The following is a 25,977-nucleotide window of genomic DNA, read 5'->3' as shown; positions in this document are numbered from 1 at the left end:
TCTGTAGGTTCAGAGCCTCGCTTAAGTACTGGGCATTCAGGATTTTCTTTCAAACAAGCACAGTCCACTTTGTATTTGCTAAAAATAAAAACAACAACAAATGAAATATGGAAAAACTTTGCAAAAAAACATTTGCACAGTACTGCTTTCTATGCAGTCCGATCCTCTGTAGGCTTACTCTGAATTAAACACCGCAATGTTCAATGGAAAGATAATCTTACCAGCACAATTCATAACTAGTACATGTGCTAGTTACATGTACATGTTTGATCCTGCAATTCTAATGTGATATGAATCACAGTAACGTCAGATTCTTTGTTAAACTGTGGGGTTTAAGACCACTGCATTTTAATGGCATCCTATTATTGTAATCTTTAAAAATGTAAATGAATGGAGACCACTTGTTTAACAATAACAAAGCAATTTCATATCTGACAACTCAGCCCTAACCTGACTTACCAATTTCCATAATCAAAATCGAATGCAATCGTTATTTCTGTTCCCTTTGGAATGTTTTGGATGGAGTAGATATAAAGATGAATGGTTCCATCTTCAATGGCATGTCTAACCTAAACACAGAAAAATAACATATTTAAACAGTTTTTAATATATTTGGAAACAAAAATTGTAGACTTGTTCTACCGAAGTAATTTAATCAGTTATTGTTTCTTTGGTAAAGGCCTCTGTTCAGAAACACTCAACTGAAATAGCAATCATTACTATCAACTTATGTAAGTTATAAAGATATATATAAAGCCCATTCCATTGCTTACAGACAAATTTACAGTATTCCAATAAATTTCTTTAGACTTTGCACATGAATCTAGGAAAACAGTTTTCTGGATACAGTGGGATGTTACAAAAATCATGTATCACTTTAAAGTGGTTGCCTTCTATATCCTAGTGCAGAGATCAAAAGAGCATATTTTGTCCCACATATGCAAAATCTGTCCAGGTCAGGTCTTTTAAGTTAAAAAATTAAAAACAGACCTTCTGTTTCCACATCCTTACCAATACAATTAAGTGGAGGCATAATATATGAGGATTTCAACTAAGTTATATGTATTCCTCTTTTAGACTTAATTGGAGAATCCTGAAAATAGCACCTTTGGAAATATTTATATTACTTTACGATTACAAAGGCATACTGTGAACTGACAGCAACTCTCCTTGCCTTCATTTTAAACTAGCAACACTAATGTTCTGGAACTTTATGCTGAATATATTCACTGAATTTTTTTAATTTATTGAGCCGCTATTTCATTACCAGAAATTATATTCTCAGCAAAAGATTTACTATGAAATATTTTAAAACTTGCAGGCCTACCTCAGCGTTGGGTGTACAAGAACGTCTGATAAATCGAGCTTCATTCCCAAAGGTTCTTGCATCTACACACATTTCTAGCCCGTGGAATTTAGAATAGAATAGAACAAACGGGTATGGCCTAAAGGAGTTAAAAAACCAGCAAAGACACATCACCACTGTTGCTTTAAACACATATAAAATTAGTTTTTCAAACATTTGGAAAAATCTGAAAAAATAGGAAATACTTTTCTATGAGCTGGATTGAGCTGTCAACAAGAGCGAATTCCCACAAAAGGACTCTTGTCACCCTGCTGCACCCTAAAATTGGGCTGGGGTTTGTGGGAAGCCCCCAGAACAGCGTATAGGAGGAGGAAAGAGAGACTTTCCCACTGGGAAAGCAGAAATGCTTCCGCTGATGGAATGTTCGCAATAGCACAATGTTGAATTTCTCCTGCGTTTCAAGATGTTAGCTGATCCTTTCTCCCTCTTTGACTGCAATCCTATTATGCAGATTTGAAGTCCTACTGAACCAGGAAGGACTTGCTTCTGAGTAAACAAGCTTCATTTCCAGCTGGCAGAAACCAATATTATTGCATCAGGTACACAAATTGCTTTTTAGATTCACTATGCAACTACAAGGATTTCCCATAATTAAAACTGGCATGATGTTGCCTTGATCTTAAAGCTGGCTTGATCTTTTAATTAAATTTCTTAAAATAGTGACCCTATTTAGCCATGCTGTACTGAGTGCAATAAGAATCCCAAACTTCCAGAAACTTCCTGGTCATCATCCAAAATATAATCAGACATCCAGAAGTAGAGAGAGGGTATTTGATGGGGACAATTCATTTCCTTGGCAAGGTCTATTAGAGAATATTAATGGCACAAGCTTGCTTTCACAATAACTCAAATTGCCATATTTAGGATTATTCTTTTTTCTCTTAGGTCAGACTGGCTGTTAACCCTTGGTGGGATCTTTCTTTTTCTTTTCAGATTTCCTGTGAATATTTGAATACCTCATCTGGAATTGTTTTTACTGAATGGTTTCCTTTTCCTGCAGGTACTTATGATGCTAGGTAGCTTGCTGGCTTGTGCTCTTTATTTGTAAAAGGTAAAGGTAAGATAAAGGACCCCGAATGGTTAAGTCCAGTCAAAGTTGGCTATGGGGTGCAGTGCTCATTTTGCTTTCAGGCCAAGGGAGCTGGTGTTTGTCCACAAACAGCTTTCCGGGTCATGTGGCCAGCATGACTAAACTGCTTCTGGTGCATCAGAACGCAGTGATGGAAGCCAGAGCACACGGAAATGTTGTTTACTTTCCTGCCACAGCAGTATCTATTTATCTACTTGCACTGGCATGCTTTCGAACTGCTAGGTTGGCAGGAGCTGGGACAGAGCAATGAGAGCTCACTCCATTGCAGGGATTCAAACCGCCAACCTTCTGACTGGCAAGCCCAAGAGGCTCGGTGGTTTAGACCACAGCACCATCCATGTCCCGCATCTTTATTTGTAGCAGACTATCAACTTGATGAGGAAGGCCAATATGGTAAAGACAGAAATGCTTTAGAAGAAGAGCCAAAGTAGATAGAGATTTTAAAGGAGGCAGTTTTGGAGCTCTGTTTAGCTTTTATGTCCCCACTTTTAGCCGTTAAGCTTTCAAACATTACATTTCCACTAGGACATTGTTTTATACAGACTGCTTAAACCCCAGGTAAATCTTAGGTAAGGAAATAAAACACTATTATAGAGCATTCTAAATGTGTGTGGCATTGTAAAGGAGGAAGCATGAAGCCACGTCCCATTGGACAAGGGAAGAAAGCTTTGTGTAGTCCTACGTGCTTGAAGGCTAGATACAGGAAGATGTACCTGTTTAAATAGACAAAAAGCAATGTAACATGTCAAGACTGTAGGTGAATACAAAGACATATGTGCTTCCCCATCAAGGGCTTTTCTAAGTGTATGAGACCCACAAGGGAACTGTGTTAATCCCTGTGAGGATCACTGCCAGCTCATGCAATATGGCACACTAGGGGGCAGTGAGGGTCCCTGATGCCAATTCTTCTTCTCTGAAGTAACCTTTCCTTCCTATCTTGTTCAGTGTTAAAGCGCAGCATTAACTAGGCAATTACTCAGTTTCTTCCGAACAGTCATTATCATCTTGAAAGGGAAGAGATATGTGGCAAAAGACAAGGGGATTATGTAAGGGTACCAGGCAAAAAGAAGAAGAATGAATGAAGTAAACTGAAAGAGGAGGGTTCCGAAGATGGCGGCCAGCTGAAGTCTAATGACAAAGAGCTGAAGTGAGAAACACAGAAAAGACTGGGTGAGGCAAAACTGTGCTGTGAAGAGCCTGTCACAACACTGGGGTAACACTGTCAAAGGGATGGACTAACTCTGCAATCCTATGTCAGCCAACTCAGAAGGAAACCCCACTGAGTTCAATGGAGCCTACTGCCAAGGCAGTATGTACAGGATAGCAGCCCAAGTGAACAATCTTAGCTGCTGAATATTCAAAGGTAAGTGGGTTGAGATGTGAAGTAATGAAAGACCGGAAGGCGCAGTTGCATTCTCAGGGCAATAAAATGCAAGATTTGCCAGAAGCTGAGAGAAAAACAAAAGAATAACGGTAGGATCATAGGTAATTAAAGCTAGATTTTAAAGAAAAGTACCTCTTAAAGAAATATCCATTAGCTTCAAATTGTTCTCTCAGCATGAACTTTCCTCGATATTCAATAATAAGTGCATCTGGAGGCAAGTCTTTGGCAGCTTTTAGGATTTTCTTATTTTTTTGAATATAGCTCTAGAAGAAGAAAAGAAAAATGTAAGAAATCTAATTAAGTTGATTGCATTAGTGCTATTAAGAAACCAGATTATAACATACAACTTTAAGGAGCAACTTGGTAATTTCAATGATATTCTTTCTTTTAAAAAGCTAATTGACTTTATTCCTACCATAAAATTCAGTATTATATTTATGTAGACATTTTACATTTTGGGGGAAACAACGACACCACAGTATCTAAAAAATGAAAACCAATACAAGTCTTTCAAAGTATATTAGGGAACCCCTTTCTCAAAAGATGTTTCAAACCCTCTGGTTAAAAAGGCTAGAAACTGGTGTGCGCAAGTAATGACAACACACGAAATATGCAGTCTTTTCTCTAATCTGCTGGCAAGAGCAGAAGGACAGATGCCAAGTAAGAGGCATTTTGATGAAAATGTCAACATGCTGATTTCTAGGAAAAGGAAACTTCTGGTGCATTTCAATAGCCTCAGGTGGGAATACACCTTTCTAAGCAAAATCTTACTGTACTCTTGACACAACAACTAAGGAACTCACACCTCTTGTAATTGTGTCACTTCTGAGCAAAAGAGAATTGGCCTATATCTAGGCGAAGGTCTCTGCAAGCAGGGACATTCCTCCAAGGAGTGCGTCACGTGCGCCATGCTGATGCTAGAGGGAAAGAAGCAAAGATGCTTCTTATTACAAGATCTGAGAATGTAACTTTTCCTTTATGCTTAGTCTCTCTCTAACAACATTAATTTATCAAACAGCTTGCAGATTCCTTCCATAGACTGCATGACAGGCGGCTGATGGTGCCATTTTGTAGTCTACTCTCTCTTGCAACTTATTGACAAATTATTTGCTCAGGGTTTGGGGGAAATACCACATGACATTTTCAAGGTGGATTAACCTAATATCTAGGTGGTACAAAAGGCAACAGGCTCTGCTAGGGACAGGAACTTTCTAGTCAGTTCTTAAGCGGCTGCCATTGGTAAACAACAAGCACACAATGAATGGAACAACTATACATTATTGGGTGATGTGACTATTTCCATGTTTGCCATTGATCAAACAATGCACTTTTTAAGCGTACTGGTATAGCATACAGAGTACAAAGTATACAAAGTGCCTCCTTATTTGCCAGTATGTGTAAAGAATGGGGTGCTGGAAAAATGGAAATGCTGGGATATTTACAGTACCTAACAGATTACAGTAGTTTACATTTTACTTTTTGTTTATATTGGAAATAATTGTCCTTGTTAATATTGTAGTTAAATTAGATGGTGCACCTTTCTTTATAAGGATTTAATGGCCAGATGTGTACTGATAATTAAAACAACAGAGGATTTAGAAATTGCTTCCTTGGGCTAAAAGTTCAGTAAAGGCAGTTAAGCACCAATTTGTATCATTTTAAAGTATTAATATTCTCTCTGAATGGAAGTTGTAATGCTATATCAAAGGGGTATTTTACTTTAAGAAATTAGTATTTATACTTGAACATTTCTCTGAACCTAGATGTTTAAAAGACAGAGACTGTGTTCCTTTTTGTTTTTAAAAGATGTGTACAAAAAATTAAGAATAGGGAAAACAGTTTCTACTTTTTACTAAGAGTCAAACTGGATCTTCCAAGACCACACAAGATGATTTGGCTAATTGCGTTACCAAGAGTAAACATTGTATCAAAGGGGAAATGGAAGCTGCTCAAATTGTGTCAGATCTATGGACACAGTTTTATTATTTTCCTGTACACACCATTAAACCCGTTTTTCTGAATAAAGAAGTGGACTGCCCAGGACACTAAGGCACTTAAACCCTACTTATTAGTTGGCATATTTGACCAAATAACCTTAACTACCTTTCCATAATAATAACAGGATTTTTTCATCAAAAGTTAACTCGTGGCAGTTTTTCTCTTTTCATAAACATAATTTGTTCCATTCTGTAACTGGCAAATTGGATACATAAAAACACATTTTGGAAGAAATATGCTTTTGCCTTCATTACTTACTTAAAATCTTGGTTGAAGTGACAGTAACTGTACTGCATCAGAATACAGTTGTAAAGTTCCACTGGAATTAACAGTGGCGGAGAGGCGAGTAAAAAGTTGAAGTTGAGGCAACTGCAATCATTAAACTGCTTCCCAAGACATAAAAATACAAAAATGCATAGCAAAGCTACCCACTAGGTAAAAAGGTAAAGGGACCCCTGACCATTAGGTCCAGTTGTGGCTGACTCTGGGGTTGCGGTGCTCATCTTGCTTTATTGGCCGAGGGAGCCAGCGTACAGCTTCTGGGTCATGTGGCCAGCATGACTAAGCCACTTCTGGCGAACCAGAGCAGTGCACAGAAACACCGTTTACCCTCCCACCAGAGTGGTACCTATTTATCTACTTGCACTTTTACGTGCTTTTGAACTGCTAGGTTGGCAGGAGCAGAGACCGAGCAACGGAAGCTCACTCCGTCGCAGGGATTCAAACTGCTGACCTTCTGATCAGCAAATCCTAGGCTCTGTGGTTTAACCCACAGTGCCACCCGCGTCCCTGTACCCACTAGGTAACAGCAACCAAAAGAGTCTATTTTCTCCTATTTACATTTAAATTGTTAATAATGCTAAGGGAAGCCATTTCCATGTATCTAACAGCAGCCCTAAAAGCTGGCACTGAATCAAATACTGTCTGGACTTCCTCCTGGCACAAAGAAGATAATTCCAGAACCATCTTAGTATTGTATAGCTACATATTGAACATCATCCTGAACTGTAAATGTGTATCTTAGTGCTTTTTGGGGATCCCCCTTTCTACTAACCACAGTCCAGCCTATTCAGCAAGGTCCCCTTACCCTCTGGAGAAGCTTTTGTGGGGAAGCTGGCAAAGGAAGGGATGGGTTTTAGCTGGCATTGCAGCTGTTCTGTGGGTAGACTTGAGTAATTTAGATTATTACGAATTGCTAACATTGTTTAAAAAATAAATTTTATCAGGAAAGCTGAAAAATAGACACCTGCAGTAGTGATCTGACAGTTAAATTCAAAATGTTGAAAATTGATGGTCATAACTGGTAACCTGGTCCTCATTAACTGTTGAGTACTTCAGAATGTAAAATCAATAAACAAGGAGGTTTTCCTGTACTAAAAATACAGGAGATGTGGTATCAACATATTGAACTATGTTTCTGCTTAGAGAAATGCAAAACCTGAGTGCTATGTTGTTATTATAAAAGACTGGTGTTGCGTTGAATGTATTTTCACTTACCTCTACTGGAGGTTTGAAGACTGAGTTGCTGGTGATCACTTCTTTTTTGTCATCTCCGTTTCCTAATCTCAAAGCTATTCTTTGTGCCTCTCTTTGAACACCTTCGCTGTACTGGTTGTTGTTTGCTTCTTCATAACGATCCATCCATGCCTTGATTTTAGTTTCCCATCCAAAGTTGGAACTCTCAGAAGGATCAATCTCTGGAGCTGAGCCCTAAACCGCAGTTAAGATGTATAAAATTAGACCAGATGTCTGGTATGAAACTAAAACTCTGCAGCCAAATAATTAGCTAATCAATTTGTAAATTGATCAAGTGTGTAAAAAAATCATAGTAACAGTCCCCCACCAACAGCTTTAACAGGCCATTGTTTGTTTAATTGCTAAAGGCGTGGATGAAGAGGATTGTTTTTGTCTGGCACTTAAAGACATGTAACGATGGCACCAAGCAAGCCTCTCTGGGGAGAGCATTCCACAGTTGGAGAGACACCACAGAAAAGGCCCTTTCTCTTGCTGCCACCATCCGAACCTCTCAGGGAGTGGGGCCTTGGATAAGAAGTGTAGGGTACAATATAACTCCTGAATGCTGAGTTCAGTATGCATCTGTATGAAGAAATTAGCTAGTTAAATCCCCATGCTTCTCAGTTAAGGAACAGCAAGTCAGCTTATAATACTTAGTGGCTAATTTGACATTAGACACCCATTACTAAACTGAAAACAAAGCTGACTGGCTTAGATTCACTTGCCACCTGAACCATGGTGAGCATTCTGTTGCCTTCTGGATGTACTGGCCAGCATGGGATTGTGTTGAACTATTTTATGGTGGGTCCCAGGGGATAGATTCCTTTTGGATTCCTTGGATACTGACTTCTCTCGGTGTTCTATTGTCACTCAAGGCAGTTTAACATCAACAGAAAACTGCTGGCAGAGGTTGTTAGGAGATAAGAGTGCAATGCCATTAGTATTTGGCTAGCGCTTAGCTTTAATTCTCCTTTTCACCTAGTCCTAGGCTGTGGACATGAATTGCAATCAAAGTCAGTAAAGGACTGGATGATGGCAAACAGACTGACATTTAATCCAGGCAAGACAGAGGTGCTCCAGATCAGTTAAGAATGTCAATCTAGGAATAGGAGTTTAATGCTTACTGCATGGGGGAATCACTCCTCGAAAAGTCAAATTCACAATCTGGGAGTGCTCCTGGGTCCCACTTTGAGCATGGACGTCCAAGTGACAGTGGCAACCAGGAATGCTTCTGCTCAGTTTATGCTGGTGCATCAGCAGTGTCCATTCTAGAAAACCAAGTATGGCCATGGTGAAACATGCCTTCCTTGCATCACATTTGCTCTGCTGTAATAATGATGTCCAAGAGCGTCCAGAAACTGCAGCTGATCCAGAATGTGGTGGCCAAATTGTTGACTGGTGCTAGGTATCAGAAGCATGCAACTACTTTGTTAGTAGCCTCAAGTTTGTTTCTGGGCCCAACTGAATGTGTGGGAATAACCTTTAAAGTCCTTTAAAGTCTTGTGGAGGACAAACCAGGTATCCCACAGGTCAACAACCCCAAGAATCATACAGGGCCCCCTGAAATAGGTTCTGAGCACTTCAGTACTCAAATTTCATTCTTTGGAAGGCCCACCTTCTACTGGGCTTTGCTGCAAGATGAAAACCTTCCTTTTTAAAGAAAGCAATTGTCTACACTGTACAAAGCTGCCTGAAGCTCATTAGTGTGCTTTTTAGCTATCTTCTGGATATTGTGCTGCTGTAACTGTGTTTAGATCTTTGGGATATTTGTTGTTATTTTATTTGCCGCTTGCTTTTATACAGTTTTTATTATGGCTTTAGTGCTTTCATGAATCACCACTTTGAGCATTACTTTTTGAAAGGCAGGAATTGTGAACCAGCCCCCTGACTCTTCTGAATCCCCTATAATAACGGACAAAATGGATGACAAATTTATGGTTCATTGTTTGAAACCAAACAGCAGCAAGAATTTAGCACAAAAGTTTTACCTTTACTCTTGAAGACTTCCTAGAACCTTCACGAAAAGCCTGTAATATAATTTAAAATGTCAGTTTGTATGAGTATATATATTCCTCTGGAGAAACAGAGATTCATTTCACAAAAATCTTTTATCTTGCAGAATAGAAAATGTTGTTTGTGAAAACAAATCCAGAGGTTTTCCTTCACCTATGTGCTTTTTAACCAGTAGCACAAAACTTTAATGCTGTGTTCTATATTGCTACTTTATCTTTCTTATAGACTGGGGGGAGGGAAGGAGATGCCTACCAAATTATGGAAATGGGTGTGGTGTAATTTAGGAGTCAGCCCCAGTTTCTCCTCCACCTTTCTTTCCTGGGTCTTGAATACCACCTTCTTTTTGCCAGTGTGGTGTAGTGGTTAAGAGCGGTAGACTCCTAATCTGGTGAACCGGGTTCGCGTCTCCGCTCCTCCACTTGCAGCTGCTGGGTGACCTTGGGCCAGTCACACTTCTCTGAAGTCTCTCAGCCCCACTCACCTCACAGAGTGTTTGTTGTGGGGGAGGAAGGGAAAGGAGAATGTTAGCCGCTTTGAGACTCCTTAAAGGGAGTGAAAGGCGGGATATCAAATCCAAACTCTTCTTCTTCTTCTTCTTCTTCTTCTTCTTCTTCTTCTTGCTGTTCGTTTTGCCTCTCTATACTTTCTTATCTCAATAGTCTTCTGTCCCTGCTTCCTTTTGAAGGAAGCCCTGTTTGGGGAAGTTTTTAATGTTTGATGTTTTATTGTATTTTTAATATTTTGTTGGAAGCTACCCAGAGTGGCTGGGGAAACCCAGCCAGATGGGCGGAGTATAAATAATGAAATTTATCACCATCACCCTTTAGTCCTACTCTGCAATAGCCCATTCTCAGTTACTGAAATGCCTCTGAATTCTCCAAACCCCATTGGAGAATGATCGTGCTCCTTCAAGAGCAGTGATCCAGATTTATTTCAAATAGAAAGAAAAATTTTCAAACACAATGAACCTCCCAAAACATAAAGAGAAATTGAAAATTGAATTAACTTACCTTTTTACATTTTGCAATGTTTTGTTCTTTCTCCCCACTTTTTTTCCGTTTCTTATCTGTGACCTTGGTAACTCGTGTAGCAGTCAGAGTAATTGTAGTTGGTGTATGTTGAAAAGCAGTATATAGTTCTACAGGAACTTCATCGCCACTTTCTGTTGCGCTGGTATCCCCATCTTTAAAAAGAAAAAGGAAGCCAGGAAATATATCTTATAAACTGTTTCCAATAATGAATGCATGTCCCTGAATTGCCAAAAGTATTTACATACAATTACCAATTTATGGAAATAATATTATGGAAATGGTAATAAAACTGGTAACTAAATGACAGTAAAATTTATATTTACATGTTCAGGTTTTGGGGGATGGGAACACCACACCAGTTTTGCATTAGATTACTCAAGTAATCTAATTAACTTAGGGGAGCTTATGTTTTTTCAAAAGTATTACAAGATTTCCAAAGGCATTAAATCAAATCAAAGCTTGGATAAGAAATTCATTTATTTATATTTGCTTAATCCACAATGTACAACATAATAAAATACATATTAGGTTGGAAGAAGGGTTTTATACTCAGTGTGCATCAATTTGTCAGTATCAATTTATGAAAGAAAAAAACTGAATACAAAAATGATGACACAAATTGACCTTGAGAAGCATTTCAGTAATAATAAATAAGGATTAATAAGACTAAAACCATTCCTAGAAATGTGCTAATATTATGTAAAAACTGTTAAGTTAGCTAATAAGCCTTTTCTGAAGTGGGTGGTGTTTTTTCTGGCCTGGTATCCATCCACCTGAAGCACTGTTTTATTCACAGTCCAAAAGAGCCATCTAGAATAGGCAATGAAATGACATCCACAGTTGCAGCATTTGGTGCTAAAGCCTTTGCAACCAAGCAAGTCACTATTTTCTTCTAAACACTGGTTGCTTCACAGACTGTGGGAATGGTGGCAGTAAAAGCCAGACAGAAAGGCATGCAAGCACTGTCCCCTTTCATGTGCGTAAATGGCTGCTTGTGTCTCAAACATAAATATAGGTTTTATTTGTTCTCAGATTTCAGGCTAGATCACCTAACACGTGGCTTATCTCACCAAGTGAACTCTCAAAAATCTAACACTGATTAATTCTTTTCCTCCACCATCCAAACAACTGTAACCATGTGGTCTCAACTTTTTTATGTCCACTTTGAACCTCTGGGAATCAAAGTAATCAAAATATGGTTAATAGTCTGTGGAAGTGCATAACTACGAGCCCAGATTTTATCAACAATTAATAGAAAAAATCAGGACACAGGGTGGCAAGAATTCAAGAATACAAAAGATAAAAACCACAGACAACCAAAAGAAGGTTTTGGCTCACTTTTTGGTAAGATATCAGTTTTTTTGTTGACTGCAAAATAGAGAGTAGTTTGTCTCATAATCAGATCAACTATACCCTTTCCTTCATTCTTTTATAGAAATAGGGATGAGAGGTATGGATAAATCTTAGAATATTTTTTAAAAAACATGTCTTCCTTGTTGTGACATATGAACCTAAGCTCACTGTTTCTCTCCAAACAAACGCTGAGTAAGAGGCAATTTCTGTTCTTGGTTTACCATTTGTGGCCTCCTTGAGAGAAACAAATAATAAGCTCAAGTTCACATGTCATTACGAACCAGACTCTGGCTTGTTTTCACCCTGGTGTGGCAGCAGCACGAGTAGAGGAGGCACTCAGTATTGGGGCATGTTAAACCATAAAAAATGTGTGCAAACTGGGACCCTGAAAAAACATGAGCTTTTGGTTCAGGAGAAAAAACATTTTTGAAGTGCAGCAATAACACTAATGTTAGTCTGGCTAATTCCAAAAAATTGCATATGCATCTTTTTAGTTAAAGGATTCTTAATGTCAAGAGAAACTAATTTTGCCTGGCACGCCATGTGCACCCATTATCCTTTCTGATTATTTATTTATATTTCCTCCACGGAGCCCAAGGTGACACACTTGGTTCTCCTTCTCTTCATTTAATCCCCACAACAACCTTATATCTGCTCCAAGATATAAATCGTGATATAACATATTCAGTTGCCAGATACTGTGCTGCTATGATTGACATACGTCAGAGGATGGTATGTGTCACACAGCAGGTCTAAAATGGAAGGTCTAGTTTACATGTTTTTATCTTATGCGGGTCTACTGTAATAGAGTATGAGTACGTGTATCATCTACTTCTGCATTTGCCCTATTGCCTATCTAACATGGCTGTCCTACAGAATTAAAAAGAAAAATAACCACTGGAAGTAACTTGAACAGTATAAGGCTGTAAATCAAAAGCATTGTGTCAGTAGCTTTTGGGAGAATCACTCACTAATTGTATCTCAGTTTAAGAACTTTATTACTTACCTGACATATTTTCCCTTTTTCTACGCTGCAGCAACATTGCCCTCTCTTTATCTAAGTTCCTGTTGACAAAAAGAAAAAAAGAAATAAAACTGAATACATGTTACTCTGTTGCTGAAGCATCTAAACTTTCTGACAGATAGCTCCTACACATTAAATGGAATAATTAGAGATATAAAATGATTGTTTCCACTCACTGTTGTATGAAAATTCATTTTCAATATTCACAATAACTACTTAAACTCCCTAGCAAGGAGTTCCCTGCTCTAGGAATTTTACAATTTAGTATAAAGCCCAGAATGAAACAGTTGTACCAAAACAAAGCAGAACTAAAGCATTGCAGTCCCTTCCAGTATTCCAGTTTCATAGTTAAGAGGAGAAACTGCTGAAATATTTAGCTAAGGGATTCTCCTGGCTCATAAATTCAGGGAAGAAATGATATAAGTAAAATAAATAATACTTCATTGTGAAAAGGGGAGAATTAAATAAGTGGTGAGAGTGAACAAGAGGGTGCTTTCAGCCATTCAACAAAAACTGTGCTGCAGAATGGCTGCTTCATTCAACCCCCAATTATTGTTATTGGAGCTGTTTTCAACCCACCCTTGCAAGTGCCAGCAGCAAGCAAATCCCTTTCTCACATGGATTGCATGTCTTTTTACTATCCCAAGACAGAGGAAGGAGTCAGGTATCAAAACTATGCCTCAGATGAGATACGGAGCAATGGCCAATGGTTCCAATTCAAAGAACAGTAGTAGCAGAAAGCTACTTGTATGTTGTGCATTTGGGTATGCATTGCTGAAATACTATCACCTCCTGTGTGGAACTATAACAGTGTAATCCTATTCATGACTGCTCAGGTCTTACTTATTCATGTCAATGGGTCTTACTTCCAAGTAAGAGGGTACAAGATTGCAGCTTTTTCCCAACATAAGGCCCATATTTTTGCCCATTCAGCAGTTGACCTACATGCAGAAACCTTATTTCACACCTGCATTTGGACAACTGATTTTCTCATTTTATTAAATCTACTGTGATCTCCAATAATAGTTTCATGTAGTGATATAAGTATCTTTTAAAGATAGCAAAATAGCCTTCATTCATTGAAAAAGCGTCACTATTTTTTTCTGCTAGGCAAAGGCACTTTTATAACCTATGGCACGGAAGCCACCATTATAGGCTAATTCAATGAATTATTATTTCCAGGTTGTAGCCCAAGTCTATTATTTCTATTATTCCATTTCTATTAATGATTAATTTAGCAATACAGTTTAGGAATTTTAAACATCTATTTAAACAACATGAAGATGACATGCAACAGTCACTTCAACATTCGAGCTATGAATTTCAAACCTCATGCAAACAACAGGGGTTTTTTTTAATTGACCACAGGCGACTTACCTAGGTTGACAACGTTCACACAAGTATATGTCAGGAATATGCTGCCTGTCGATCCCCATGCAATCGATGTGCTGCCAAACACTTAAATGATTTAGAAAATAGAATAGTGTTACTTTTGCAAGATATTTGAAGTTCACACAGCTTCCATCATTTCTCTTACACTGGATATACTGCTACAAGTTCTTTTCCCCAAAAGCTCCATTCTACTATCTGATCACTCATTTAATACACTGCTTTATCAACATACCCTATTACTCCACCTCAAACAATATTAAAAAATATAAATTATGAACATTCAAAAAGGCAAGTCACTTCACTGTTGTGAACAAGTTCAGTTGTGCATACGCACCTTTTTGGATGACAGAATTTCCCTAACCAAACAAAATGTTTTTTTTGAATTCTCCTTCATAAGAGCAGTTCATAAAGCAGTCTAGCAATCTTAAACTAATGCAGTTCCAAGGGACAACGCAGCCAAAATACACACTGCGTTTTCCCCAGGGTTTCCAATTAAACTGATGTCACATCTTGGTATATTTCCATGCACCCCTTTTAGTCATGTGTTGCCTCCTCAGAAATACCAACGGCATTAATCTTGGCCCAGAAAACCCGTCCAACAGTTGGTCAAGCTCCTCCTACCCAAGTCCTCCCTCTTACCCTTCTGCAGGGTTAACAATGACTTGTGAGCCGTGACCCTTCTTAGTATGACCCCCGCTTGCAGAAAGTCTGTGCTGGCTTGGCTGGTCTGTCACCTCCCCTCTCCATCCTGAAGGCAAAATGGCAGCTATCACAATAACAAAATGGCGATGGTTTCTCTTTCTCCCATATTTGCATCATGCCCTACAATGCCTATGAAGGGCCTGAGGATGGAAATGGCTCTAAGCAGTTGGGGACAAGAAGGGCTGATTTCAGTAGCACAGAAGAAAAGTATTTAAGAAATGTTTGCATATATGGCACTACTTTACCTGCATTTGTCACAACAGATCATATATCCATCATCATGTGTAAATCCACAAATGCACCTGGTTATATCAGTTCCATAGCTTCCATCCTCAGAAGTGCTGATAGTAGTAGCACTGGAGGTCTCATCAAAATTTGGAGCAGTATATATACCTACTTCATTCTTGCTTATAAGAACTGATGGAGGAGGAGACGCTGGAGGTGTTGGAGGAGGGCGAGCACCATAGTTATGGTCCTGGAAAATGATATTTAGAAGGTAGGTGGTTTTATATATATTACTTCTTTTCATGTGAATGCTTACTCTAAAAGAATCAATGTACGTATCACTTTCTTCCATTCTTTTATAACTTTCGTATAAACTTTCTTTCAAACTTTTGAAGCTCAAGCTACCTTAACGGGGATGATAAAAAACAGGTGACAAACTATCCTGGTTTTGAAAGGCACTAAGCATAAAATCAGTATCTGAAAACGAATGTAATTACTTGTGTACTGGAGAGATCTGCTACAACTGGTTTTGTTACCAGAAGTAGTTAATTTCCATTCACATGATTTTGGCATACACCTTCAGCTGGGTGTGGCCAACTTAGAAGAGATCAGAAGAGGATGGTTTAATGTATACACTAAAAGTATTTTCATTTAATTTATCTTCTACTATTCTTTAAACAGTGAAGAAAGCGTTGCTTTTCTCAAATTTCCAGTGCACGCTAAGTTGTTGATATTCACATTTCATCTGAACAGCAAACATCTTTTTATCACTAATAACTTTATCTAGGAAAACTGTCAGGCATCACTAAGCATGGTACTAGTCAATGCTCTACGTGCACACTCACATTCCCCAATCATGACATAATAAAGCAGAGAAATTTATCTGAGCTGAATTTTAAAAAGGGCACTGACACAAAGCACACCTTGTTTCTCGGCACCCATACAGATTTCACCTAGCTAGAAGAAATGCCAGAATTCTTCAAAATGGAGTGCATTTTCGTGAAGTGCATGACTTATCCTCTTTAACTAAAGGCTTATTTCTATTTTATACATGTATAGCAACTGTCTCCAATTAGGTGCCATTTATCTACAGGAAGAAAAGCAAGCCTATTCATCACTCTGAAAATATTTATAGGTTGATCCCATTATCCTACACTGAAGGAAGAGCTGACAGGATCAGGTGTATCACTGTCAGTTATTGTTCTATGGTGCAGCACCTAGGACCATATTACATCAAACACTGGTGCACACTGACACAATTGAGGCCTATTATTATTATTATTATTATTATTATTATTATTATTATTATCCTTCAACTGAGGATCACAGAGTGGTTTACAGTTTAAAAACACAAAAATACAAACCATATCAACAAATAAAAACAATTCCCCCACTCCAGTTTAAAAGGCCATAGATTGTTTAATTAAACAAAGGCCTGGGAGAAGCGAAATGTTTTTGCCTGGTACCTAAAGATATGTAATGAAGGATCAAGGTCATCTCCCATGGGGAGAGCATTTCACAAGCAGGGAGCCACTGCAGAAAAGGCCCATTCTCATGCTGCTACCCTTCAGAACTGTCACAGAAGAGACACACAGAGAAGGGCCTCAAGTGATGATTGCAGGGTCTGATTCCGTTTGCATGGGTAGATGTGGTCCTTGAGGTATTGCGGTTATCAGCCATTTAAGGTTTTGTTGGTCAAAACCAGCATTTTGAATTGTGCCCTGAAGCTAATTGGTAGCCAGTACAATCAGGCCAAGATTGGTGTTATATGCTCAAACCATCTTGCCATGCTCTTCCGCAGATACAACTTTTGCCATCTCTTCCATTCTACTGCACTTCCCCATACCTCCCTAAAACCAGCTTTGGGGGGGATCTTAAGGCATTCCATTCGTGAAAGTTTAGGTCTGGATGCAACCCATTTGTTAAAAAAAAAGACAGTAATAAAGAGTGAATACAAGACTTCTAGTATCAGAACTACTCTACCATATAAGTGACATGATTTTGGCTGTTTTAGTGGAGGACTTCCCACAATAAGCCGGAAAATCAACCAAACAAGGCACATTTAAAGTTCTCTTTATTGGAAAGAACCTCAAAGAAATACTTTTTAAAAACAAAACTTACCGCATAAGGCAAACCAATATAACTGTGTGAATGATGAGAACTGCTGTTATATAGCTGGTGTGGATAACTGTTTGACTTCTCAACTACCACAGGGCTAGCTTCTACAGATTCAGGTCTGAAAAGCAAGACAAACATTAAGATTTCACTTTTGTTCCAAAGTGCTGAATATTTCGGTATTATGATAAAGGTAAAGAAGGAAATGTTTGTTGCTATGCTCCTGTCAAAAATAAATGAATGTCTGGCAAGCTGTCAGTAACAACACTAATTTAAAGTTTCTGTAGTGGTATGGGTGTGCACTATCAAGTGAATACTATCCATTTGAACAACACTGACAACAATGTTGTAAAACAAAGAAGCTCAAAAAGATTACAAGGCAGGAGTACACAAGTATCAATAATTCTTATTGTTTCTGATAACACATATGCAGCGTAGGAGTCTGCCCATATGCTGTTAGCAGTATCTGAAACCCCAATAAATTATGACATCTAGTGGCAGAATAAGCACAGCACCACAGGCTTCCTGTGTTGCCAGTACTGTATCCTGAAAGGATGTATTTTACAGGTTGTACTAAGGAACTATAAAGATAGACCCTGAAGGAAGGTGCTCCTGATTACTTTATTTTCTATTATAAGCACAAGTTATGTATCAGTATTCTGATTTCACCCCAAACTGAATAGTTCAGAGCAAGGAGGGGGGAGTGTTATGAAGTTTCACTGTGAGAATAGTTAATAAATGTTAATTTAAGAATCATCCTAGATGCTAAAGTAGAAATGAACACTATATATGAAAAAATATAATTGCCAAAACTTTAAAAATAGCAATTTTGTCATAACATATCCAAATGGGCTCTAATACATACTGAAATGTAAGTGAAGTCAAGACTTTTAAGAAGGAAAACTATAAGGTAGAGTTCAAACTTTGATTCTGTTTATTATGCCCAGAAGTGAATCAACTGAAACTGAGCAACACTGCAGAGATGCATAAAATGAAATGTAAGATAGAACCAATTTTGCAAATTTGCTGTTGTGCCACAATACTTACTCTGAGCCTGCAGCCATTTCCAAATATGAAGTTTCTGCTGTGTCAACCCCCAACGGGACCACTATGCTCATGACGTTCGTTTCTGATAAATTCGATTACTATGGAGTTCTATGCATTGGTATCCAAAACACTGGGGCATGCCAGCCACAGTGCTCATTGCAAACATCTAAGTGCATCCACAAACTCTGTTAACCGAAAGAGAAAAAGAGAAACTTTTATTTCAAATGTATGTTAAAAGAGCTCACCTTTTTAAAAATTTCAGTATGAACATTCAATTATTGGAGACTGAAAAGTCTCTAATAAGCACAGTCTCTAAGCACATTTACTCAGATGTCAATCCTAGAAAAAGGTAAAATCTATTTCAACTACTTTCTTACATGTTACTTATTAATTCCATCCCTTTCTGCTAAAAGTAAACTGATTAAGTTAGTAACTGCGTCATTACTGTATGCCCTTAACAAATGCATGCAGCCTTCATTTATAAATGTGCATGTTTATGTGCAAACATCTGTATTAAGGCTTTAATTGTGCTTTAATGGTTACTCACAGTAAACAGGACTAGAGATTCCTTTAGCAAATAAATGTAGCAAAAATAAAGAACATTAAGATAATTTAAAATGAAGACTCTACATGCCAATTTTGAAACTAAGGGTGACCAACTGAGAGCCTATACCAGAGTTTCCCAAACTTGGGTCTCCAGCTGGTTTTGGACTACAATTCCCATCATCCCTGATGATAATTAACAATAATTTATTATTTATATGCTGTCCATCAGACTGGGTTGCCCAGATAATTTGGGTGGCTTCCAACAAATTAAAACTCAGTAAGACATCAAACATTAAAAACTTCCCTATAGAGGACTGCCTTCAGATGTCTTCTAAAAGTCAGATCGTTGCTTATTTCTTTGACATCTGATGGGAGGGCGTTCCACAGGGTGGGTGAGACTACTGAGAAGGTGCTCTGCCTGGCTCCCTGTAACTTCCTAGTGAGGGAACCACCAGGAGGCCCTTGGAAAAGGATCTTAAGTGTCCAGGCTGAATGATGGGAATGAAGACACTCCTTCAGGAGTGCAAAAGCTATTTAGGGCTTTAAAGGTCAGCACCAACACTCTGAACTGTGCTCGGAAACTTACTGGGAGCCTATAGGACCAGTGTAAAATGGTCCCAACAGATGCTCCCAATCTGGCAGCTGCATTCTGGATTAGTTGTAGTTTCCGAGTCCCTTCAAAGGTAGCCCCACGTAGAGCACATTGCAGTAGTCCAAGAGGGAGATAACCAGAGCATGTACCACTCTGGCAACAGGCAGGCAGGGTCTTAGCCAGCAAACCAGATGGAGCTGGTAGACAACTGCCCTAGACACAGAATGATGGGAGATGTAGTCCAACAACAATTGGAAACCCAATTTTGGGAAACCCTGGCCCACATCAGTCTTCTGCAGTCACTTTCTCTCCTCCGTCTGTCCCAACAGCAGCAGAGGAAGTGGAGACCAGTTTCTTATGCTACTTTTGATTCTGTCATTGCCAGTTTCTTCAGTTTACAGACCAAATATCTTTTCCCAGCCCACATGCTGAAACTGGGTGATGATATCAGTGCCTAGATTTCCAATCTCTGCATTAAAGGTTATCATTGATTTAATACTGTCAAGAAATAGTGCAATTCTATACATATCTACACAGATGTACAGTCTCACTGAATTCAGTGGAACTAAATCCCGAGCAGGAATGGAGAAGGTCAGTTCCGATTTGAATGTGAACCTGCCAATTCACATCTCTGAAAAGAATGTGCAAACCAAAATGCAGCTATCCTTCCAAATTTGTACATCTCTTAATTTTGTGATGCAGTTTTCTAACCAAATAATGTGTGCAAAAATGTACATATTAGATAAAAAAATGCATTTTTGTATGTTTATATAGGGGAAATTGTAGGCAAGAAGTGTATATTAGGAGAAAAGTGAACAAATATGCTGATGGATTTTTTGGCAGGACTTTTCTTTTTTGAAAAAAAATTGACAAATAATGTGGAATGTGGCAAACTTACTGGAAAAAATAAGAACTCAAAATGGAGCTATCTACTCTACTCACAGATAAGTATGTAAAGAACTGCAGTCTAAATCAGGGGCAGGCAGCTAAGGCCCATGGGCCACAAGTGGCCCACGGGGGTCATTAACCAGCCCACCAGCCACCCCTGAACTGAGCTGCGTGCTCGGCGTGTCCCTGTGCTAATCCGGCGCAGGGACTCGCTTCTACGGTGCCAGAAATCGCAGACGCTGGAAATCGTGGGCGCACAATCTGGCCCACAGAGGGATCTCCGCTGGTGTGAACCGGCCCAGGCAAGGTAAACCTTGCCGACGCCTGGTCTAAATGGTTAACTGAAGTCAAGCTATCCACCCCAATACAGGCACACTAAAGACTTTTTTCAATATAAAAGCCACTTAGAGAATCCCTACAGAGAACTCTTCAAACCATATTCAAATTCCTGTTTCTTATGCTGTTTTGAATCAACAGAGTTAGTTATATTTCAGTTAAATGTATTATATAATGCTGATGATTTGATGAAGGATGGAAAATGTTATCTTAAAAACCCTAATCTGCATTTCTAGCCCCACATGCAGTATCATTTGTAGCTCAACAGGATGGATATGTACGTGCATGATTCACTATTTACATTAAAAAGTTAAGTTGTGTGTGTGTGTGTGTGAATGCACGCATGCTCACTTCATAATATTTAATATACATTCATGCCACAGGCAGTTTCCTGTGTAAAACAAACCAGCTGTTTTTAGGAGGAGCCTGAAAACAACTTGTGTGCATCTACTGCCGCCAAATGCTGCCTGAATCACAAAGTATAGCACTCCTTTTCTAAACCTTTACTACTTGAGCTGTTGAAATAGTTGTTCTCCCTTTTTTAAAATTTAGCCACAAGAGACAGTATCTGTTACAGTTCTCTTCAGTAAGGTGGCTAGAGCTGTAGCACATTAAGCTGTGCACGCTGAATATCATTTGGGTCTAGTGTTTTTATTTCTGTAACCTTTTCCTTCTCTGTAATTTAACCTTTTGTAAAGCTCGGTACCCATTCACAAGTAGTATTTCACCAAATCTCAGAGAAAGGTATTGCTCAACCAATGGTGCTGTAAACAAGGGTGGAATTACAAATTTTAAGTCACTGTACCCAATCTCCCAGCTTAGAAACTTTCCCTAGTTGTAAAATATATATGGAATAGGTTCGATATGCAAACCTCTTGTGTGTCTGAACTATTTCATTGCTTACCATCTGTTCTGACTGCCTCAGCAGGAATGAAACTGACACATCTGCCAGAAAAAAATGCAGAATAGGTTGGTTTTCTAAACAGAGAAAATCTTGATCTGAAGAGGAGGAGACACTAGTTATTTCAGAAGCGTGCATCTATTACAACACTGTTCTGGCTTTAAAGCTCATGTTTTAAATGGCTCCCTGCTTTTTTTAAAAAAAATTGTAGTACTCCACTAAAGATGTAAACCTGTGCTTTTTTGTTTCTTTCTTTTATGGTGCACAATATGAAATGTAAGGGTACTGTAATTATGGCTAGGATCTTGTTTGGCCGTAATGACTTTTAACAACCAATAAAGCTAATTGGAAGATATTGACTTTTTTGTGGTGGGGGATACAAAAGCCTCACAGATCCTTAAAAAAAGGCTGTTGCTAACTGCAAGACATATCTACAAGAGAGACACAGGATGGGCAAGATACATATATTTAAAGTAAGCTGAGTGATGTCACTTAAAACAGAATCTTTATATATACAGCTTCCTACGAAATGTCATTACATTCACAGAGATCCTGTCATCCCAGTGTTGCTAAAACTAATACCGAAGTTTAACACATCAAATGTAACAAGTTATGTTAACACAGACTTGCAGGCCTCAAAAATCCTGCCTTCATGTACCAATGTGTTTACTGTGGAGTTTGACAGGGAACTTTTCTCCATTGGTAAACTGTAAGACAGTAGTAGTGAGAGTACACACAATTTTCTTAGTATTCATCAAATATTTTTTCAGAACTCAATTTAAACAACAACAAAGCCCTGCCAATAGGCTAGCTGCGTTCATCAGAACCTCTAGCCAGAGGAAAATAAAAAGCTGGTGGGTTTGAATTTTTCTTGCCAAGACTTTTAGAACACCAAATTTTGAGCCACATCAAATGAACCCGGGAACATGAGAAACACGTTAGTCCCTATTATTAAATCCCATATACAATTTTTATGTAAGTATAGTCTAAATGTTATTGTTAGCAAGCTATCCAATTTATCAAGGCCATTGTAGAATATTCTAAAATATTTCCAACCTATTTGCTAAGAGTTGTGGTCCACTCAGTCATCTAAGTCATTAATGAAGACGACCTGCACTGCATTCAGAACTGATCCCTGTGGAATCCCACTTGATACCTCTTTCCAGTTTGATGCTGATCCATTCATTACTATTGTCTGGATGAAGCTGTTCAACCAACTGTAGTAAATCATCTTTATTACCTGAAAGCAATAGGCATCTCATAACCATGATGTTAATGTCAAACAGCTCTAAAAGTTAAAAGTAGCCCACTTAACTACATTAGTAACAATAATTGTTTTAATCTCTTAATTCAGTCACAGTCACCTCAAAAACGTTTAACAAGGAAATAGTGAATTATATCGATATTTACAGCATAGCACCATACTAAAATATGGGTGTGGAGCTAAATTTGCTGATGGACCAGTACTATAGAGGTAGTATGAGGCAATGAGCCAAGGCAGCAGTCACAGGCCTCTTTGTATCAGGCAGTGCAGGATATGGAAGGAAGGAGAGAGGCATCAAATATGAAAAAGTTATGCCATCTGGAGGCAATAAGTGGCTGCAGAGTCACTGTTAGTCAAAAGTCCAATAATCTCTGCTTCCTATCTTTCCCTCATCCCATGCCAGAAACATAACTTTGGCATGAGGTCTTACACCCTATCCATCTTCCTAGTACAGAGAAGGAAAAGTGCAAAAGGAAGATTTGCAAGAGAAGAAAGATGTTGTAGTATACAAATGAATCTCCAGTGACAGCTTTCCACAGGTCAGTGCCACCTGGTATGGCCCTCTACACTAAGAAGATACTGAAGATGCAATATTCATTATATCTTCTGTAGGCACGGTCCTAGATGTAGCCACCAACAGCTTTGTATGCCATAAAAATAAACATGAAATTCTACTCCTAACACCATTAGAAGTTCATATCGCTGTGATATTTCAAAAGCTATGGTTAACATTGGACACAGAAATCCAATTATCAAAACAGACTATAGCGATAGTAAGGTAAGTCTCATGTACCAAAATTTCAAGCTATATTCACTGCATGTAGGTTCAAACTTCATAATGGAGAACACACTTGAAACATGGTATTTCAAGTATTCAGTAGGGCTGGACGATATCTGTTTTTCAACATTGTGATATATCACAGAAATATTGCGATGTCTGAGGAGGCACTGGCTGGCTTCACGGTTTCCCCCGCATTGTGATTTTTGTGTAGCACACCCACCATGATTTGCGACATATTGCCAGGTCAAAACTTATGGACTTCAAACCAGTGTATTGCCCAGCCCTAGTGTACAGGTATGCAAGCCTATTCTGACCTAGCCTCAATGTATTTCCAAAACTGTCTAACATTGATCCCACTCCATAAATAGCACCTATATATCTATGAACTAGCTAGTATAGATAGTACAATGGTTAAGAGTTTGAGTTACAAACTGGGGTGTTCCTAGATTAAATCTTACCTCACTCACAAACTCACAAGATGGCCTACAGCAAACTACTATCTCCCAAGCCCCCAACTGTGATGGCTGCCTACATTATAGAACATTTGTGATTATTGAGATGGTGTATGTTAATTGTTCTGAATACTCAGAAAGTATTTTATAAAAGCTCACTTTTAGCACTAGATCCCAACCCAAAAGGACATACTTGGTTGTGAGTCAGCTTGACCTTTGCTGAATTAAGCTTTACCTAGCAAAATGCTACAATATGTTGAATGAACAAACAGAAGAACCACCCTTGGCCGACAAACCCAGTTGTCTTCATTATTTACAGGAAAGTTGCATACAATATCAACATAACTATTTTCCTGCACTAACAGTCCTTAAACGGGATTATTAAATGAGTCCACATAAAGTAAGTAACTGGATGCTTATTCAACTAAAATAGAACCAAAGTAATCAAACTATGGTTTGCAATCATGCTTTGGAAGGCTCGCTCAAAGGATAGCTGGTTCAGATGTAACAGCAAAGTGCTGTTGGAATAAAGGAAAATATCAACTAAACTGAAATTATATGGTGAAGTGGGATGCGGCAAGAATACAAACTCTATGGTTTGGAGGAATGGAAATGGCCTGGTGTAGGTGATTTGGAATGAACTGCAGGAATCTTAACTTGCACACTCTCTTGCCCCAACTTCCTCCCTTGAATGCAAAACAGTACAATCTCTTGACAACTGTGGTTTGATTTAACCTAAATTAGTTAACACAAAAAGAATCTGAAACCAGTTTTACCCTTTATTTTGTTTAAACTAACTTTGGTTAAATCATAGTTCCCCACGTTGCATGATGCAAATGCTTTAGCTCTCCTTATGTGGAGAGGAGAAGGAACATGAGCCAGAGGAATGCCTCTGGTCATTCCTGATAACATAAACCATGGTCAAGATTATATGTCCGGATGCATAGACTCTCCACAGCAATTTGAAAAGGGAAATGGAGGATAGAGAGCGGAACAGATTAGGACTTCTTTATCAAGCTGTTTTCACCTTCCTTGTTAGCCCTTTTCCCTTCTCTTAATTACCACTATTCTTATATTCTACCTAATCCACCCCCTTGTATCTTGTCTGTTTAGGCTGTGAAGTCTTCAGGAAGGAATATCCTGGTTGGCAGTAGCACTTAAACAAGTCTCTTCCTAGTTTGGATATCATGTGAAACCATGTTTTCAAACAAGGAAAGCTTCAGGAGAGGGCACATGAGCACTCCCCTGTGAATATGAACTGCAGCATTCATCTGGGGATGCTTGTCCACCATCGCTAAACCCAGGGATAAATTTCCAAAGCAACACAGTTTCCTAAAACAAAACACACTATTCTGAAATCCCTGAATTCAAAAATGAGAACTATGGGCAACTGTATAAATTCCATTATATTATCTTTAAATGCAATCTTATCCTCTTCATTGAACAGTTGTGCTGATGAAGAGAGAATCTGAAACCCTTGTTGGGTGGTATCCAACTACACCATTCTCAATGCAGACTCATTGAAACAAATGAATTTGAGCAAAATCCATTGATTTAAACAGATCTACTCCATGTGTAGTTTAGTTGGATCTCACCTATTGACTCCTACGCAACATAAATGAACTTGATTGCACTCAGTAAAGAACAAAAGCTTTAGAAACAGAGTGCAACTTATTTACAGAACCTGCACCGTTTATCCTGATCTGGATCCATCCACTGGATGCTCTTGATCTTCCTTTGAGAACGTCAAATGATGAAATAAAAATATTTGCATAAAAGCATACACTTTATTTTCAACTTTTTCCTTCACAAAATATTAATTATTAATTCAAAAATATTAAAATGATGGATCATGGGTAATTTATTTATAGTCTTATTCTCAATTTCTCACATCTGTTAAACAGGAATCCTGTTTATTTTGCAAATTTGTTTTATTACCTCATATAGTGCCAGACTTAAGGC

The 25,977-nt window shown here is 38.5% G+C and overlaps 1 protein-coding gene across 1 annotated transcript in view; it reads right to left on the bottom strand.

The window, feature by feature from the left end:
- KMT2E (lysine methyltransferase 2E (inactive)) overlaps window positions 1-25,977 on the bottom strand; it is a 55,270-nt gene that overhangs the window by 17,931 nt on the left and 11,362 nt on the right. The window contains exons 2-13 of the mRNA XM_082241075.1: window positions 18,256-18,440; window positions 17,215-17,329; window positions 15,114-15,343; window positions 14,152-14,232; window positions 12,757-12,815; window positions 10,377-10,549; window positions 9,342-9,380; window positions 7,336-7,548; window positions 3,973-4,103; window positions 1,328-1,445; window positions 460-569; window positions 3-78 (exon numbers count right to left, since the gene is read on the bottom strand). Coding sequence (XP_082097201.1) covers window positions 3-78; window positions 460-569; window positions 1,328-1,445; window positions 3,973-4,103; window positions 7,336-7,548; window positions 9,342-9,380; window positions 10,377-10,549; window positions 12,757-12,815; window positions 14,152-14,232; window positions 15,114-15,343; window positions 17,215-17,329; window positions 18,256-18,326 — 1,416 coding nt within the window. The 5' untranslated portion in view covers window positions 18,327-18,440. The remainder of the gene's footprint in view (window positions 1-2; window positions 79-459; window positions 570-1,327; window positions 1,446-3,972; window positions 4,104-7,335; window positions 7,549-9,341; window positions 9,381-10,376; window positions 10,550-12,756; window positions 12,816-14,151; window positions 14,233-15,113; window positions 15,344-17,214; window positions 17,330-18,255; window positions 18,441-25,977) is intronic.

This window comes from Podarcis vaucheri (assembly GCF_965113315.1).
Source record: "Podarcis vaucheri genome assembly, chromosome: 10".
NCBI classification, from domain to species: domain Eukaryota; kingdom Metazoa; phylum Chordata; class Lepidosauria; order Squamata; family Lacertidae; genus Podarcis; species Podarcis vaucheri.
This window is presented reverse-complemented; position numbering and strand designations above follow the sequence as displayed.